The sequence below is a fragment of the Tasmannia lanceolata genome, unplaced genomic scaffold, assembly GCF_043159265.1.
Source record: "Tasmannia lanceolata isolate RefF3 unplaced genomic scaffold, GAP_Taslan_0.1 ptg000037l, whole genome shotgun sequence".
Taxonomy (NCBI): domain Eukaryota; kingdom Viridiplantae; phylum Streptophyta; class Magnoliopsida; order Canellales; family Winteraceae; genus Tasmannia; species Tasmannia lanceolata.
Genome location: NW_027518714.1, coordinates 61521036 through 61541653, shown reverse-complemented (window position 1 = coordinate 61541653; position 20618 = coordinate 61521036). Strand labels below are relative to the sequence as shown.

General features: G+C 37.5%; 1 protein-coding gene across 2 annotated transcripts; it reads right to left on the bottom strand.

The window, feature by feature from the left end:
• Positions 1–386: 386 nt before the first annotated feature.
• LOC143861883 (uncharacterized) lies at positions 387–12719 on the bottom strand. Of its 2 annotated transcripts, XM_077372840.1 has the most exons (4): positions 12653–12719; positions 12104–12539; positions 9798–9980; positions 387–2136 (listed from the first exon to the last, which is right to left on the bottom strand). In XM_077372840.1, the coding sequence occupies exons 2-4, from the start codon at positions 12524–12526 to the stop codon at positions 709–711; spliced, it is 2034 nt and encodes a 677-aa protein (XP_077228955.1). In that variant the 5' UTR covers positions 12527–12539; positions 12653–12719; the 3' UTR covers positions 387–708. The 2 variants fall into 2 exon arrangements, with proteins under 2 accessions (XP_077228955.1, XP_077228954.1); XM_077372839.1 differs by having other exon boundaries at positions 12104–12676.
• Between the last annotated feature and the right edge of the window lie 7899 nt (positions 12720–20618).

The window sequence follows — 20618 nt, the reverse complement described above, 5'->3', positions numbered from 1 at the left end:
TGGAATTTAGGATTTTAGGAAGTCAGCAAATCCACCTCCCACTTATGACTTGAGTTGAAAACTTGAAAATGAAACCAGGTCAAGAAGTAGTGTGAAACGGAAAGATCGCCCCTTTGTAATATAAACACACCCCTTGGTCTGATAGATACACTCCTCTCGTTGTTTTAGAACCTACATAGAGACAAAGTTCAACAAAGAAGTAGGCAACTAAGGAGTATTCAGATGAAGCTCAATCGAGTAGTATTCTTGGAAGATTCTAATAGTTACAAGTTTTCAAAGGCTTGTTTGAAAATCTTCATTAGACAAGGATAGATAGATACAAGAGCATATGCCATCTTAGAAAAAGAAAACCCATTTATGAGAATACATCAAAGTAGATAAAGACATAGAGAAGCATCTGAGGATGTTCAGTCATCTTGAAGAAAAAAAAAACATAAATATATTACAGGGAGACCAATATTCACACTCCTTTATTTCAATAATGACACTCGGTTCTTAAATTTACACTTTTCTAATTAGCTGTAAAAGGCCTATAATTCCTAAAAGAGTTAACAACAGAGCAACAACAGATGTTAAAACCTGTTGAGTTAACTGAGGAGTGAAATTACTCAAAATAAAATATTAGCATGTTCAGTCTACCTTTACATACATGAAGCCACCAAAATTTGGGAGCACAATACCGATCCTTCCATTGTGACCCATGTTGTTCTAAGCAGTGCAATCCTTCTTTAAATGCCCGAATTTACCGCACTTAAAGCAAATCAGTGAAAGAACACAGTTCTTCATCCAATGACTTTTGCCACATTTCGAACATTTCCATGCGCCCACACCGTTCACGAAATTGTGATGTAAACTGAGTCGTTCAATTGACGGGGGCCGATCATTGTCAATCCCAGAAACAACCCATCTATCCTTAACTTCACATCCATTTGCAGATGCTAGCAGCGATTCTTTGATGCAATTGTCACCAGTTGCTATTTCATACTCTCTTTTAGTTTCAAATTGAGCTTCCTCTGCCTTCACTTGACAGGCGTTGATAGTTTCCATGTCAGTGTTTTTGAAGTTGTCAAATCGTGTCTCCTCCTCCTTAACGTGAAATCCGTTGGCAGACAAAGGCAATGATCCCTTACTATTCGATTCATTTGATTGGATTCCATCTAGTTTAGCAACATATCCTTCTGTGAGAGTGTAAATAGTTTTTATTTTAGTGTCGTTGCCGCTATCAAATTCCAACTCCCCATCCTCAACTTGACATCCGTTGGCAAACGATGACAATGATTCGTTCTCATTCGACTCACTGGATTGGATTCCATCTAGTTTACCAACATCTCCTGTGAGAGTCTCCTCCACCTTAGTTGGATCGCAAGTGGGATCGCAAGTGTAACTAGTTTCAGGTTCTCCGTCACTGTCAAATTGAGTCTCCTCGACCTTCATTTGCCAGCCGTTAATATTTGCTGTTTCAGTCCCTTTGAAGCTGTCAAATTGCATTTCCTTCTCCTTAACTAGACATCCGTTGGCAGACACTGGCAGCGATCCTTTATTTTTTGATCCATCGGAATGGATTCCATCAAGTTCACTAACATCTGCTTTTCCGCGATTGTAACTAATTGCTATTTCATAGTCACTTTCACTGTCAAATTGAGCCTCATCTGCCTTAACTTGACATCGGCTGATAGTAGCTATTCCAGTGTTTTTGGAGGCGTCAAATTGGGTCTCATCCTCCATGTGAAGTCTGTTGGCGGACGATGGCAGTAATCCTTTACTATTCGACTCATTGGATTGGATTCCATTGAGTTTACCAACATCTCCTTCTGTGAAAGTGTAAATAGCTGGTACTTCAGTGTCTTTCCCGCTGTCAAATTCCATCTCCTCATCCTCAACTTGACATCCGTTGGCAGACGATAACAGCAATCCATTATTATTCGATTCATCGGATTGGTTTCCATTTACTTCACTAACATCACCTTTGCTTAGAGTGTCACCAGTTTCAATTTCAGCATCTTTGATGCCGTTAGATAATGAATCTAATGAATCAGAAGAACTTGCAATGCCACTTTCTCCTGAATGACTCCTGCTCATTTCACTGTCCTTTCCTGCAAGATCCTGCCATTGGAAGAAGTTACAAGCTCCCTGACCCTGGATTAAAATTATTAATCAATGAAAACAGTCAGAAAACCAAGAAAAACATGAGAAATAAGCAAGGGAACTGGAGCTATAAAAAAGAAAAAGGCTATTAAAAGATTCAAAACACCTACAAATTGCTAGATTCCTAGGAAAGAGTAGCTCCCAAAGTAGAAGATCAGTGCAACTACATGCAACAGTACCATTTGTGAAGAATGTGCCCCTCAGACAAATGGCGTGCAATACTAATGATGGGTACATTGCATTTGTTCTCAATTCAGAGATTCCTTCACGGTAAAATAACTCATTATTACCACACTAGTGCATCTAATTGGTCACAATATCACGAACTATCAAAATGTAGGTAAAGATAAAAGGCTATCAATGTTTCCATATGTAGATAAAGATAGAAGGCTTTCATTGTTACCACACTAATGCACCGAATCGGTCACAAGACCACAGACTATCTAATATGTAGATAAAGATGAAAGGCTGTCATTGTTTCCAGATATGTTTTCACAAAAAAGGCGTTTCCAGTAACTATGATATCAATCTCACTGCAAGAAAGTGATGGAAGATGAAACACTAGCCTATGAAGAAGAAAAAACCAAACCTGGGACTTGGTAAAGCTACGTAAGGAAAAAGACCAAGGGGTGTAAATGGGTATACACTGTCAAATATTGGTTAATAGGCAAGCAAAGAGATACGAGGCTAGTGTAGTAGCCAAATGATACGCATAGACATATAGAACGGACTATACAGAAACCTTCACAATAGTTAGTAGGTACATCTATTTACCTTACTAGCACCAGACCTGATCTCACTTACGTTGTACGTGTGGTGAATCAATTCATACAAGCTCCTAGAACTGGTCACTTAGGGTCTGCTGTTCGGTTGCAGGTATTTATCTAGCGTAAGTAGTCTCCATGGATTTCACTGGTAAAGGATCTGTTTGGTTCCCTTGTAATCTCCTAGTAGAAATCTGGAAAGTCTGAAAAAATCGAAATCTGTATCTGCAGACCGATTTCTGGGTGGTAGGAGGGTTGACGAAACCCATATCCTGGGAGGGATGGTTGAGGAAACAGATTTCTGGGTGGTAGGTTGACGAAACCCATTTCTGGGTGGGAGGCTTGATGAAACCCAGAAATCTGGGTGGAATGATGAAATTTCGGTTTTTTGGAGGGCGAATGATGAAATTCACAAGCTGTTCCATCAGCCCAGAAAAGAAACTGAAATTTCAGGTTCCCTCATATCTTCAAATAAAAAACAAACCATGAAATTCACCAGCTGCTCCATCAACCCAGAGAAGAAAGAATTTCGTCATATCTTCAAATAAAAAAGCAAACCAAAACCCGGCCTCTGTTCGATGCTCATCTGTTTTTATGTGGGCTAAGACAGAGGGAAGGGAGGGAGATCCCCGACATTTACCAAATGAAACCCATCTATTTTGAAGAATTTTTCAGAGATGTGGGCAGGGCTGCCACCTCATCCAACAGCTCGCGGATATACCTAGGAATCACATGTGGTTTCTTATTTAAAATGGCAACCAATCAAGGCGGATACCGACTGATGTGGCAAAACCCCGTTAAAATGCTGGATATTGGCAACCAAACAGACCCTAGAGGTTCTCTAGTATATTCTGAGAAACATCAAGCAATTTCAAAGTCATGACTTTTTTTTTTTTGAATGATACTGAAATCATGGCATGTTATACAAGAATAATGGTCAGGCAGATATTGTTGGATTTTTAGATGTGGAGTAGGCTATATCACATTTCCTCTTCTTTGTTTCAAAAATTATGACTTCATTCGCCATTTCAAAAATAAAAATAAAATAAGACTTCATTCAAACACATCAACTTCGAAGAAATACAATCTGTTGGAAGGATGAAGCCGTTAGAAGATGTGCACGTCATTGGAACAAAATGGATCGCCTCAAAGTTTAAAGATCTTCATCAATCACCATAAGCAAAGGGTACATCCGTACATGTAAGGCAATCAATGACATAAATTTGTTTCATATTCCAGTCCAACTGGATGTCCCTCAAATTTCAACTTTATATGACGGAAAGATTGTGTAGAAATCTCGTGCCAACTCCAGGTCATTTAATTTATTATTCCAGGCTCCACTGATGTAAACCAGCCCTACAGCACCAAGATAAGGAATAGAAGAAACTCTTATGAAGGCTTTGGACAACCCAAAGTCCTTAAGAAAACCCCATAGGTTGAGGGCTAAAAGCATACATTTGTAGGATGCCCCATATTATGGTGCATCTCTTTGGAAGCACATGAGAGCCCTATGGACATAGCACGAAACTAAGAGGACTTTTTGAAGAACAAGGCTAACTAGTTCATCTTGGTAGGAGACACACCACACCATATGGTGCATCACCCTATGTCAATATGGCCGATTTCACTATATGTCCTTGCATGAATTTCTCTTCGGATTGGGAGTGGGACCACACTTATGTTGGCTATATTTTCCATGTGACATGAATGTAAGTGTCTGTGGGTGAACTTGTAGTGAGGATTACTTGTAACTACCTGATGAATAAGGGCAAGACAAGTAGCATTTCACATCGTCAAGTGGGGGACCTTCCAAGCACACTACTTGCTTGACACCTCATCACTTGCCAGCCAGATAGGAAGCTCCTATACCACCTCCACCACTCTATAAATAGAGGTGAGGGGTTCTTGTAAAGGAGACAATTAGACTTTGAGATTTTGGCAATTTAAATTCCAATAGGGGGAAATTTCAAATTCTCCAATGCTTCGTTTGGTTGACCAAAAGCTCGGCAGCCGTCGGAACTCGGTTTGGATTTGGCATGCCATTCCACGTTTGGTTGCCAAAAATGCATTGGACTCCCTTTGATTCCCTTGGATGTCTCTCATGTAATAATTTGCTTGTCTCTTTCTTGTCCACTTCTTCCAAAAGCAAAGAATTATGGTTGAATTTTCTAGGGAATGATGCTCTCTCTTTCTCTCTCTTCCCTCTCTCTCCTCTCTCTCTATATTGGTAATGACACCCCCTACTTTTTCTCCTACTCTCCGAGTATATGCCGCACAACCAAACACTATTAAACAACTTTCCGAGGTAATTCTAGGCATATCAAAATGCTTGTCTCCTCCCTTGACTTTCTCTTCCACCACTCTCCGAGCCACCCCAAGCAACCAAACATAGCACGAGGGAGAGGAACTCAAGGAAGAAGCTGCTCTAGGATTCTTCCACGGCTAGGAAGAGGAATGAGAGCAGAGATCAAGAAGTTCTTGGAGTAGGAACTCGATCCCTACCATTCCTTTTCCTTTTCCTTCCATTTTGTGCAAGATTAGATTAATTTCCTGCACAATTCACCATTAGATCTTATTTAAGGCTCGATCTAGCAGCCTAGAACCCTAGCTTTATCCTCATTTCCACCCTTCTTTCATCTCCACCCGAAATTTGTGCTAGAACTCAGATGTTCATAGCCAAAAATCAAGTGAGAAATCAAAGACAGTCCAGTGCTTTTCGCTAAAATTGCAAGTAACCTATTTCTACAAGCCTTTTCATCCCGAATTCTTCACGAAATTCGTGCAAATTTCTTTCCTGAACGAAATTCCTACTACAATTTGAAAGATCCCATAGTCTCACTCAAGCCTAGATCCTTCATAGATTTAAAGACACAACTCCATAAACATCACTAGTTGCTCATTCAGTATAAATTTCTGTGCTCACGGTTTTGGAGAGTTATTCGTTTTATCCTCTAGAAATTCACAAGTTCTTTTCCGAGAAATTCTTCCTAAATATCCTACAATCAACCATGAACAAAGGGCAAGTGCAGATCTACTCAGATCCATCATAGGTCTAATGATTAAAGCAGAAGAACATTCAAATTTTAGCACTGTTCATGTGCAGAAATTCATGTGATAGTTCCTACTTTGAGATTTGATTTGGAATTGATTTCGTGAAACTCCTGCAGATTTCTTGCTTCAAGAGTGATTTCCATAAGAAACACTAGGAAATAGAACTAATTTCCACTTTGAAATTCCATTTAGAGTTTGGAAGACAAAGTTGGACATTATCGGTTTTCTCAATGTGGACCTTTTCCACATAGCTCACAGTTTGAGCTATTGCACCTTCTATTTATTGAAATTCTTTGGAAGAATTCTTCTTTTGAGTGTTCCTCAAGAAAGCTCAAAGTTTTCAGGCCATTACCTAGACCGATCTACTATAAAAATCGTCCAAAACGGTCGCAAGCACCTATTGCTCTAAGGCATTAAGCTAGTTGAATTCCGACACCTTCCATCACTTCTCTTCACTATTCCCTTCAGCAATGCCTCTCCTACATCATCTACCCAAGGGTCTCAATTTTGAAGAAAGGCAATTCATTGGAAGGATTAACCATTAGAAGATGGACAATACCATGGATCGAAAGGGAGTATCTAAAAAGTCAAAGATCATTGTTGGATCTCGAATTTTCTCAAGAAATCTACGTAGCTATCCCTAAGAATTTCAAAATCCTAGCAATGTCCAGAATGTCCCATAATGTTTCAAAGCCCTACCTAAAAAATAATATCTTCCCCCATGTCCATTTTAACAGCCTGAGATTCCTTTCTAACTTCATTCCAAATCATTGTTAAATCCCTATGACTACCATTAAACCACAATTACCTTTAATCCTTCAAAACCATATGCTCCTCCCAAAATGATCTAAACTATCATTTTCAAAAGGTGTAATTGATTAAGATGGATGAGACTGGAAACATGGGAAATGACATCATGCTACCTTACCTTTTTTCTCCACAATAACCCCCAAAAAAAATGTCTAAACACCAATGCTTCTTCCTACTTGAGTTAAAAACCCCTTACAAAAATCCCTTAAAGAGTCCCTTTTTCTTTAATTTTCATTAGCATCAAACCTTCATTTTTAGAATTAAAGCTTTTTATATTAAAATTTTTAGGAAAACCCCAATAGATCCTAGATGAAAAATCACCCAAAAAATTACCAAAATACTTTTTTCCTCTAACGAAACTCAGAATGACCCCTCCCAACTCGGTCTGGAGCTCCTGACAAAATCAATCAAGATTCAAGAAGCACTACCAAAATCAATGGGATCGATTGTGCATTGGGAGATCAAACTCTGACGCTTCCAAAAAGCCACATCCAAGACCTTGGGCTAAATTTCTTCCCTCCATTTTCTATGTTCATTTTTTAAATTTTAATTAGAGTTAGGATTATGGTAAAAGAAGTCGAATGCTAACTACATGGTATTGTTAGTGATGGATGATGGAATAGGACCCAAACAGTAGATTACACGAACCACTTCTAGGTTATTTAATCGCCCATCTTTCATTTTCCTCTACAAACCACCCATGGAAAGGAAACCTTGCCAAATTTGTAATGTTAAAATTCTGTTATCCTTGTTGACAATGATCAAAATAACAGCACCAAATCTTAGAAATAAACCTAAACAAATCTATACCTTTTACCTAATAATTAATATTTTGAATTCAAGTTTTAAAAGCTGACAAAGTTGCTCTGTTGGTTGTATCAAGTAGCTTGTGGCCACAGACCTAAAACACCATGATTATCCAATATCACATCCATGGCTCGTTAAGCTTATTGAAAGGTGTGGATTGATATTTTACTGTTTAACAACATAAATATTGCAACAAATATATATATATATATATATATATATATATATATATATATAGAGAGAGAGAGAGAGAGAGAGAGAGAGAGAGAGGATATATATCTGCCGCTTGATGCTACGCGGTTTCTCATTGGTTGAAAAACGTCTAGCTTGGCAAACTTTTCATGGGATAGTTTTGAAGAGAGAACTTATGGGTTTTGTAAACAAACTAAAACCAGAAACCACCTTATTGGGGGGAAACTAGAAACCACGAAGACTTCTCTGCATTAAATGTGCCCTCTCTCTCTCTCTCTCTGCAAGAAAATTCTCTGCAAAAAATGCAGGTTTCTACTCTAAATAAATGCTACTACTACCTATTATAAATGCTATACTCCACCCCTTCTCTTTAACACATCCAATCAGTCTCTCTCTTCTCTAACCTCCAAAACCATCAAAACCCTCTCCCCCTTTTCTTTTCTCCCCTCCAAGAATCTCTACATTTCTCTTTATCTTTTGGGATTTTTGCCGATAAGTCCCCAGTTTCCAAAATAATTGGTGAATAGCCCCTAAGAATCTCATAATATCCAAAGAGTCTTGTTTCTTCTAAAATAGTTGCTAAAGAGTCCCAAAAACAAACTGATGTTAATTTACTCAGTTAAAATGTATAAAATGCCAAATTTACCCTCTAACCATTAACTCTCTTTAATACATTCTTAATCCTTTCATTGGCAATCTTTTAGGCAAAAACTCGGACGATAATCTCATAGTAAAAAATAATGAAATGCTAAAATTGCCCTGTCGTTTTGAGCCCATTTTCGATTATTTTCTCCTTCCCCCTTCTCTTACGTCACACCCATGAGAAATCCCAGTAGCAGTTGAGTAGCTTGAGCATGTGACAAACAACAATTGGGTCAGTCATCACCCCCACTCGCTAATCCCGATTTCACACCCAACTGTAGCTTTTTCTGCATTTGGAAGAAGCATCCATGGAAAGATCGATGTTTCACAGAAGAGACCTACCATATTGTAGTGGAGTTTCTGAGAGAGAGCATTTAATGCAAAGAAGTGTTAGTGGTTTTTAGTTTCCCCAAGAAGGTGGTTTCTGGCTTTGGTCTGTTGAAAAATTCCATAAGTTCTCTCTCCTCGAAACCATCCCGTAAAACGTGAAAAGCTTGCATTGTTGAACGTTTTTCAACCAATAAGAAACTGCGTAGCCTCAAGCGGCATATCTGCCGCTGATGCTATCACCCAAACAATGTGGGTCCCCTGTGTTTTTTTAGCGATCCCTTAGATACCTTAGGTATCCCTTAGAAACTCTTATCGGCACAGTTTGTGAGCTATATATATATATATATATATATAGTATTCCACTTAATTTAGTGTTTTTTGCGTATGTAGCAAATTCCCTACTTGATGCTTTACATGCACAAATACGATTTTTGGTTTCGTTTCATGTGCTACCAACTTCCATTTCGAGTATATTTTTTTGGTCATAGGTTTTATTAAAGAAATATATAATATCAATAAAAGGCCGTTTTCAATTCATACTTGTTTCAAATAGAAATTGTTTTGAATCAGAGCATGCCACTCTAACAAATTATTGTTAGTGGAGTTATTTTCAACTAAAAATAAACGTGTTAAAACAATAAATAGTGACATTAATAATCTCTTTCTCCCCCACTCACAAAAAGAATTTGCATAAGGAAACGATTTTGTTTTTTCACATTAAGAAAGAGCATGGAAAGATAAAACATAAATCAGAAATTGGACAATGAAAAGCATGGATAGAAATGTTACACTGAAATTGATGCTACGCAATAAGTACACTTGAAATTAAGCAATGCATCATACATTAAAACAAATGATTCCAAAAGTGGCTTAAATAATTCTTTCACATATTCCTTAATTAATTCTAATAAATGAATCCCTCAAGAACAAACCAAATCAGGTTCTAAAAGACAACAAGATTGGATTTTCGATGACTAAAAAGAAAACAAAATCCAACTACAAGCGTCAATATTCAATATGAAAGCATAAGACAAGTTGAAAGGCAATAAGTATTACCCGTCTCACAGGGCAAGCAAAATACTTTCGACCTGCATCTTTCCCATCGTTCGAAGTTAAAAGACTGCATTTACCAGCACCACAAGTGCACATAGGATAAGGCGGCTCAGCAACATCAAGTCTTTGATAGGAACTCACTACCACCGTGTCGCACCACTTGAAAAATTTGCACTTTCCACCACCCTAGAAAAGGTCAAAATGTTAAAACTATAAGTCCATAAATATAAAAAAAACCCTAATTAAATGTATTAAAGTAAAAGTGAGAAGATTGGGGAGGTCAGGAGTTTACAGCCTCGTCCAAGGGATATTGCTTGGGGCATGGAGGTCTTATGTTCATCTAGAGAAATTTTATTAAAGGATTAGGCCTAGGTTAAAAGGGAGTATAGGTTGGTCTTCTTTTTTCTTTTGGAGGAAGTGTGGTCAGGTGAGTTTCCACTATGCCATGCTTACTTGAGTCCATATATGCTCGGTTTGGTTGCTTGTAGATGGCTGGGAGAATAGGAGAAAAATAAGTCAAAGAGAATTAGACAAGAATGGAAGAGAATGGAAGATGGGGAGAATATTAGGAGGGAGATTTGCGAGTAGTGTTTGGTTGCGCAAGGAAATTAGCGGAAAATGTAGGGTGTCATTATCAAAATATAGGTGAAGAGAGAGAAAAGTAAGAGAGATAGAGAGAAAGAAAAAGAATAAGACAAGAATTTCTCCTAATTCCCCCAACAAATTTCTCCATTTTGGTGAAAAAAGGGGAGAAGATTATGGGGGGAACATCTCCGCCACGTAGGCGCCACCTAGGATAAAAACCAATAATGATGTCTAGAAGTTGTCTAGTGGTCAAAGGTGTAAATGACAACCAAACATGCTTTGGGGAGATCTCTGAGAGATCTCACGCATTTGAAACTCCTACAACCCCCCCAAAACAAGCAACCAAACAGAGCAATAATGGGATAAGTTTCAAAGAGAGAAAAAGGGGGGGGGGGGGGGGGGGGGGGGGGGGTTGGTGTTCCCACGGCGCATAGAACCTGAGGGCGTTAACCTTATAGGTAAGTGAACAAGTCAAGGCCCTATTATGCCCTATCGAGGCAGCTTTGCTCATGTAATAGTTAAAATTTAGCTTAAGGATCCTTTTCCTTTCATTAAATTCTGGTCGTCATTTTCTCTCCCTTTTTGGCGGACCTTTTGTACGGTGATCTAATCACAATAAGGTACGCCTGAGGGGTCTTTCAAATGATTAAAAAGCGGGCCCACCAATCTCAAGCTAATAAGGTCCACGTGGAGCACGATCTGAAATAAAATGCATGCATCCGGTATATAGGGAAGGGATTGACATGAAGAGAAGGATCGAGCTCTCTCAAACCTTGCTGGTACAAGAGAAAAACCAGAGATAATTCACCTTTCTCCCTACAAATCTCCTTATTCTAGAGCTTGGTTCTACTACCGGGAAAGAAGAAGAAGGGGTCTCAGACATAAAAATTCTCTTTCTCTTTAGCCTTCCACTCATAAGCTTGGTAACTTGGTTGTCTTCTTTATTGTCTTGCTGGCTAAATTCTGACTTGAGTGTCGAAGTGGTCGTCTGTGTGATTGTAGATACCCTGAGGAGAGTCTCTACCAGTTAGGAAAGTGTTGTGAGAGAGGGATTTGGCCAGGACTCTATTCAGTTTAGGAAAGTGTTGTGAGAGAGATCTTGGATATTAATAATGATTTGTAACTTTCAATTGGGAACATAAATGAAAAATCATCATCCTCTCCCCTAATTCTTCTCTTGTTCTTAAGACGTGGGATTATCTGAGTCTCTCTTAAGTGGGTCGAATTAGTTTAACATGGGATTTCTTAATATTAGGGGATGGGTTTGGGTGAAAACTTTAACATATATATTGTTGAAATGATGAGCTGGTCGAAGTTAATGAATTAATTAATGGTTTAAAGAGAAAATCCCCTCAAATAATTCAAAGAGGGTTATTACAACGGCTAACTTAAATAATCCCGACCGTTAATATTTGCACGCCTTGATCGAGGGGAAGTGATCTCCCACCAGATAAGATCGAAATGGTGGCCCCACAAGATCAACGGCCCAGGTCAACACATCCACCAGCCATGTCTATGGTGGGCCCAACAGAAAAGGTATTAAAAAAATAAAACAAATAAAGAGACAGAAAAAAATTAAAAGGCACCCTCTGTAGGATAATACGCACCTCTGTTAACGTGGCAGACTTTGACTCTAGTCAAAGTTAAAAGGGGTGCGAATTATCCTACAGGGATGCGAACAAATCATCGCCCAATTAAAAAAAAGAAAGGAAATTTTCACTCACTGGTTTTCCAGGGCAAGAATAAAACTTCCTCCCTGGATTTTTCTCCGTCCTCGAAGTAAAAACTAAGCACGCACCTCCTCCACAATCACACTGCCAAACGGGAGGATCTGAGCCGTCCATAACGACACCTCCCGAAACAGACGGCTCGGATTTTTTCCTGGGGCAGCCTTTACTCCAATGCCCAATCTGTTTACAGCAAAAACATTTATCTTCCCGTCTAGTCTGGGAAAGACCATGATCGCGACTATCTTCTCTGGGGGTTTCTACAGGAACGGACGGCTGAGATTTGTTCCTGGGATTAAGAGGGCAATCTTTCATCCAATGGCCTTTCTGTTTACACCAAAAACATTCGTCTTCCCCTCTTCTTTGGGAAATTGAGCCGAAGATTGGGTGACTCGATCCCACACTCTCCTCTGAGGCCATCTATTTTCTTCTTCTGAAGATTAAAAAAGCTAATAAAATATTTTTGAGTTCATGAATATTCTATTTTTTTTTTGGATTGAAAATTGAGAAAAGGAAACTGGAAAAGAGGGAAAATAGATTACTTACAAAATAGAAAGAACAGTGTTCGAAGATAAGCACTTAAGCAGCGCAATCTTGTAGTATATAAAGGCTGCTTTGGCTTCTAACTTCTAAGATACGCCATCGTGCACTATAAAAGCTGCTGGACTGTTGAAATCAAACAGACAAAGACTTACGAAAAATATCGAGAATGCCATTGCATGGTGGGCGAAAGTGACCGTTGATATGACTATGCAGCCAGATGTAATAATTGGTCTGATAAATGTCATCTTAACCGTCCACGTGTCTATCCATTCACATAACATGCATGTACGATGGAATTCACCGTTGTTCAAGTGAGCTATCACACACGTTTTCAAAACTGGGGCTCGTATCTAAAGTGATTCATCTCCGCTGAATTTTGATAAAAAAAAAGCTCCATATTGGCACTAGCATGTTTTCATAATGAGACTAACTCACCTCGTCTTTTTGTTTTTACTTTTTACTGCCGCTCCCGTGTCACATGTACTCCATTTGAAGGTGAATCATACAAATCGTTCGTTCTAGGCAACCAATATACAAAGAGAAAACGGTTCCTACACATATGTGAAGATAAGTTATTTACACACTAGGTTAAAATACAGTGTGGGCCACATTATTTGGGTGATTCAAACCATTCATTTTTAGGGCCCTCACATAGATAAGGTGTCCACAAAAAATCAGATCCATAGGATCATCCTAACCATTCGAACTGTGGAGGCAAAAAATGGACTAATTTGTGAAGGTTTAAAGACATCCATTTTACCTCCACAAATCGTAGGGTTAGGATGATCCTATGGATCTGATTTTTTGTAGACACCCTATTTATCTGAGGGCCTTTAAAATGGATGGCTTGGATCACCCAAACAATATGGGCCCCCACTGCATTTTAAGCTAGTGTGTAGAGAACTCTCTACACATATGTGTAGGAACTGTTTTCTCATATACAAATCCACAGGTTTCTAATATCTTAAAAAATCGACAGGTTTGCAATCTTAAGATTATACCGTTAGTTTTTGTAGCCTTTGCCTTTATCTTTTCTTTTGATTTGGCTCTTTACCTTGGATTAAAATTTTAGCTTAATATTGTTAATGGCGGTGTTTGTAGGCCAACGAATTGACGACTCTATACTCATTGGAGTCTACGATTTCCCAACGTAATGACGAAATAGGAGAAATACAAAATGGAAAGCCCTCATGAACGAAGCGGCTTTTGCTTGATGAGAAGTTGTTATGTTCCAAAATCCGGTAAGGAGATTATCTCAAGTTGGTATATGGTTGTATGGGCTTGTTTTCTATGCTCAAAATTTTGATATGGAGATTATCAGGTTATTATGATTGTGTCTGCTTATATTGGGATCTATATAGCAAGGGCACTCCATTTCGAAATGTATTTCCTTTGACACTTCATTAGAAATTAGAGCCAATATTTGTGTCCTTGTTTAAGATACAATGACAAGATTTTTTTTTAGCCAAGTGTTTATTTATTCTTTAAACGTCTGTAGAATGCAGAGAATTTGCTTCTGGCTTAAGATGTTGCTAGTTGTATTTGATTTTCTCTTAACCATGGCAGGGAAGAGGCAAATGAATTATGCCGGACTTTGGAGGACAATGAAGATAGGTCTCGAACTGCCTCAGAGATGGGAGATGTGATATACCATGCCATGGTGTTACTAGCAGTTAAGGGTGTAAAAATGGAGGAGGTTCTTGAAGTTCTGAGAAAAAGATTCACTCTTTCAGGCATTGAGGAAAAAAATAGCCGAAAATCTGGCAACGGAACTGGGCAGTAGCTTCTGCAAGAGCTCTAAATCAATTTTCTACAACCCCTTCAGCACAGGTAACTTGTCGGTGTATAGTTCAATTACTGCAAACGAATATCTTCAAAAGCAAGGCCCTGATATCTTTAACGTAGGCTTTCCTTTCGACATCTGTAAATGTACTGCTAGAAGTCTTGGACTTTAATATGGGTGTTTCGACCTGTTTTTGTACCATTTCAGGCCTGAAATAATGTTTTATTATTTAATATTGTGTTTAAATACTCTTTTATTATAATTCTTGTTTTATTATTAACTCTTCTCTAATCAAAATTTGTTTATATCTCCCCCAACCCCTTCTCAAACTTAAAACCTAAACAAACTCTCATTCCATAACTACAGTCAGTGTATCCTATTAGTGCATCTTTCTTGTTGCATATTGGAGACCGAAGAGAACTAGATTATATTGATTAATGCATTGCAATTTGATTATGTGATGTTTGTTTTATGAGGAATACTAAAAATGGGATGGAAGGGTGCCCTCATTGATCCGCGTCACCATAGTGCATTTAACAGTTACACTAATAAATGCACTATGGTGACGTGTGTAGACACCCCATTTTGACCGAACCCCAATTTGGTGTATTTGAATGAAGCCCTTCCAAATTAATGGTCTAGCGTCCCAAATTTCATCCTAGGGTAGGTTAGGGTCCCGATTAGCTCCCTATAAATATTCGTGGAAATCCATTGCGGTTTGTCTAGCAGACGATCATAGTTTATGAGATAGTGTAAATATAGTGTAGCAGAAGAGGGGTGGTTTATCCAGTTTAGGGGTAGTCCAGTCAATGTATATTGTGGCAGAGGGGGTGTCCCTGTAATTAAAGGGACTCGAATTTATTTTCATTAAAACAATTTCCTTGAACCACCCATTTTCTTATAAAAACAAGTAGAAATATACTAATAGGGGGTGTTTTGTCAACTTGTAGTGCCCAAAAATTATCCTCATCATTTATAAATAGAAAAGGCTTTCTCATTTTTACTGGAATTAAGTTTTCCCCAAATTAGAAACCCTAGCAGAGGATTAGAGAGAGAGTTTAGAAAAACCAAACCCTCCGTTCGATCTTCTCCTTCCTCGGTAGTTTTTCCGGCGAACTTGTCTAAGCTCCGGCAAGATTCCAACCGGCATTCTATATTCATCTTTTGCAGAGATCCGTATTTTGTTGCCTTGTTTCTTCATTTTTCTTGATAAAATCCTTTCTCTTCATCCATTGAAACCCTAACTTTTCTTTTTTTTTCTTCTCCAGCCAAGTCTTCTTCTTCCTTGTTATATACTCAATGCTTATCTACCTTTTGTTCTTATCTAGAACCTGTTTTCTTGGTTTTTAAACCCTAGCTTTTGTTAAAACATCATTCTCAGATATATAACCTCACGATTTCAGATCCGAACTATCAAGTCATGGAGTTATGCTTATACATGTTAGATCACAAAGATTATACCATGGCTTTAGAGAATTTATACATGATTTGGTGAATTTCCTCCTCTGTTTTCATTCTTTGTCAAAATTAGCAAAGGCACAGTAGATGAGTAGTAGTCACAAGCTTGTAGATTTTCATTTGAGGATTGCACTGTGATTTGAAGAGCTTGAGGTGAATTTCACTTCAGCATGTTATAAATTTGTCTTGTTCAGGTAAGAGTCTCTGTTTTTGTTTTTACTCGAAATTTCACTAATTATTTTTTTTTATGTTCATGGATGGAAATAATCGACATATCAAATAATTATGATCTGATTTGTTTTGAGTTTCAAGACACAGATTGAATTTCTTGAATTTTATTGCAGAAATTTGATTATAAATGATTTAAAAAAATTTAGTATATTGTGTGAATCTTGATTTTCATGTTCTGGTTTGTAAAAAGGCATGTAATTATATACTAATAAGGAAGAGTTTGGAATTTAAGTCCTTGAAGCTTGATTTTAGTCTACTTTAGAATACAGAATAAGTTTTGTAATTGTGCTAGTGTTGTCATATGATAGTGTAAATTTATGGTCAACAAGAATCTGGTAGAATGAGATTGCAATTAATTTTTATATATATCTGAGTTGTTGTTTCTATTTGGATAACTTTGTATTTAGTTAATCTAATTTTTTTTGTTATTCATCTAATTTTTTTTTTTATGTAAGTGTTTATATTGTCACATGTCATTAGGTCATTTTTTTTTTCTTTTTTCAAAGAGTATTTTGGTTTGAAAAAATATCAAAAGAATGGAAAGGAGTTGGTAATTGGATGGTGTAGATGGAGGGATAAATGTATATTTTCTAGTCAACATTGTCTGTGCTTTGATCTATCTTGTAAATATTCTTCCAATGACTGTAGAGTATACATTGGAGACTAGAAGGATATGTCTAGATTTATTTATTTTTCTTTTCTCCTCTCTTAAATTCAATTTTCCCCACACTGTTCATCTTGATTTTGTGATGCTAACTCTTAGAAATATGGGTGTATACTGTGCTATTATGGATATATAAGTTTCCCCATTCCCCATTCCTCATTTAAATTTAGCTCAAAATTATACCTGTTGAATTCTTCAAACATTTGTTCGGTTTCACATGGGGTTGAATTAGCTACATTAGTTTAGTTTGTCTTTTCCTTTGGCCTATCTACAAAATCTGCTATGAAGTGGCTGAATTGCTTGCAAAAGTGAGCCACAAAATGGCTTTTCATAAAACTGTCTAGCAAATCCCATTTCTACTTTGATAATGGCAGCCCCTAACCCTTTTTGATATGTGTAGCCTTCTCATGATGACATGTATAACCCCCACCTTGTTTTGACATGTGTAAGCTCTCTCACCATTTTGATAATAGCAGCCCCTTTTCATTTTGGTTGTAGCAGCCCTCTTACCATTTTGGTAATGGCAGCCTCTTTTTGCTTTGGTTGTAGCAGCCCTCTTACCATGTTGGTAATGACAACCCTCACACTCTTGCTGTTAGCAGCCCTCACAACCAATATTATATTTGACCAGCCTCACTCACTCTCATTTATATACGAAGTATATTGGCTCAGAGTTTATTCTTTTGTATATATACCTACTCGAGATCTTCAATGAACAGATCAAAGGCCATGTGGGCTGACCATTGGTTTTTCATAATGTTTAATATTGATATGAACCAGCTATGTTTTAATTGTTAAAAAAAATATAGGTCAAATATGATAATGTGGTTGAGCAGCTCAAGTTTGAGCTTTGGATTATTTTAGAGACAGAAATGTGGTTCAAATCAGCTAGATTGTTATGTTTTTATTTTGAAAAAGGTCAAAATGATTTATAGTTCAGTTTTGAATTAAATTTTTTTTTTATTGGTGCTATTTGTAAGCATTTCTTGTTATAGAATTAGCATGTTCTACTCGGTTGGGATCAACATCAGTTGGTTCTAATATAGATAAATGATGAGGTGTTAGAAAATAAAAATGAGTATTTTATTTGAGTCAGCAACCTTGTGCAATTTTTGTTATATATGAGACCTGTTGATAATGATGGTGTTAAAATAGAAATTTTTTGTTTTGTCCAAACTGAGGCATAGTTGAATTCTGTTAAAGCAAATAGAGTATCTACTCTCTATATGTTTCCTATGAGAGTAGATGGCTACTTCATGTATTGCTTTGGTTTAATAGTTTTGTTTGAAATGAAGAGCATGCTCCACATGAGAGAGATATTTAGTTGATAGGTTATCTTGTAAGGGATAAAGTTCCAATCTGTTAATATTGATATAGTTTGTCTAACTCCTATTCATTCTCAATGATTGATTGATTATTATCCTTGGTTGTATACATTTTACATAGTCTGGTCCTTTATCCTTCCCCTTTGATAGGTTCATAAATGTCAAGATGTGTAATTGTCATGTATTTTTGCTTACTTCTCCATAGCAATGCCCATAACAGCCATTCCCTTTGTCAACATGGATACTAGCAGGGTTTGATAGTTACATTTGTCCATCTCATAGAAGAGGGTTATTTAAATCAACCTGGGCTAAGTTTTGATTGAAATTGAAATTGTTAATTGATGGTTTATCATCTCTTTTCCCCTTGCTTACCCTGTATGAAAAGATGACACTGCTCTTTAAAAGTTGATGTTTGTATTAAAAGAAAGTCAAAATAGGATTTGTTTTTTGTTTTAATTTCATTTGAATCTCTTTTACCTTACTAATGTGCATTTGAGTGATTAAGGAAAAAGGAGTTTCATTTAAGTTTTGTAGTACCTAGTGCATGTACCTGAAATGAAAATAGTGCTTCTAAGAATTCCGTATTTAAAGGCCTGAAGGTATAAGATAAAATTTTGAACTAGTGGCTTGTATAAATGATTTTTATATTTAAGTTGTTTCTCAATGTTTGAATTGACATCATTTGAAGGTTGACATGATAAACATATCAGGTTTTTGTTAGCATATTACTTGTCTTCATATGAATAGACCGTTGATACTTTTCATTCTCCCATTATCTACAGGGCTTCACTCTAGTATTTTGGATTCTTATAGAATGTCTGTTGTTTACAATTGTTTAATGTTTCTAAGATCTTTTCTTTTAAGAAATTATTCCTTTATTCAGGAATTTATCCTCTTATTGCCAGGGCGATGAAGGTGATAGCCCAAGCCCATCTTTAAAGGACTTGCTTAGTCCTAGTAGTACTCCCCTCTGTTGTTTAGTAGGCTTACCCAGCCTTTTAGATTTTTTTTAATTTTTTTAAAAATCTTTCTCATTGCAAGGGCGATGAAGGCCCAAGCCCATCTTTAAAGGGCTTGCTTAGTCCTAGTAGTACTCCCCTCTGTTGTTTAGTAGGCTTACCCAGCCTTTTAGATTTTTTTTAATTTTTTTTTAGAATCTTTCTCATTGCCAGGGCGATGAAGGAGTCATCCCTAGCCCATCTTTTAGGAGATCTTGTTTAAATCCTGTGTAGTATTTCTTTCTCTTCATTTTAGAAGACTTTTCAAGTCTTTCAGATACTTCCTTTAGACATGTTTTATCTGATTAGTGTTTCATTTGTTTGTGATCACGCTTGTTTACTTGTTTGTGACCACGCTGGTATACCTGTTTGTGAGCACGCTAGTTTACATGTTTGTGAATCACACTTGTTTGCTTGTTTAGTGTCTTTATCTCGGAATATGTTCCGAACTACGTTGGCTTGATCCCTTTCCACGGGGTACGTAGTGCAGCTTGGGATTCACATCCCAGATCCAGCCAAACTTTTAAAAATAAACATTTCAAATCTTCCAAAAATACAAAAATTCTTCAAAACCTTTTCAAAAAGATCTTCCCCTAGAGTTAGGAGTCTGTCCTAGCTATTTAAGGTGTTTTAGAGTTAGGGGGCTGTCTTGATTTGTATTGATATAGTGTGTCCTGTCGTGTGAGTGTCCCTAGAGTTAGGAGGCCTCGAGTCGATCGGTTAGACATTTAGTCGAACCGATGGCTAGACTAGGAAGCATATAGTCGGCCCGTGGTTTTCTTTAGGATGCACAGCTTAGTTACACATAGGATATAGGGCCCACCTGCATTAGCTTAAGGCTAATAAACTTGCATTAGTTAGGGCATATAGAGAGTCCTGAAAATTACAATTCACCTAAACTTAAGCAATCGTACAAAAAGCTTTAAAAAATCAGTCGAGTCTAGTGGATCGAGTCTAGGATAGCGGTTCTAGATGGTTAGGCATCGTAGTTTAGAATAGGACATCGAACTACGTTGACTCCGATTCTTTCCGAGGCCGGGATACGTAGAGCAGCTGGGATGGACGGCCATCTTGGTCCGAGTCAAGTCGCATTAGAGTTAGGATTTTTCTTGTCCTGTCATGTATAGAGTTGATTTGTACTGTGTGTTTTGCTATGTTTTCTTACTTTCTTGTACTGATCTTATACTTTTAGCTGTAGCGTGCATGTGTTTGTCCACCGGAACTTAGACACTCATTAGGAATGTCACTCATAATCTAGCTATGCTTAGGTGGCACACTTCTTTCATTTATCTTTTGTATGCTTATTATTTCTATTCTCAGGAAATGCATGCTTAGGTAGACGACTCCTGAGGATTGTTCCCATTTCACATGATTTTAACCAAAATTCTTTGGATCTAATAATAAATGACATAAGAGACCAAGTGCTTGCACTCGGACGAATTGAATGCGCTCTTCGGACCTTCTCCATTCGTAATCAGGCACGAACCCATTCATTTCTGGTTATCCATGG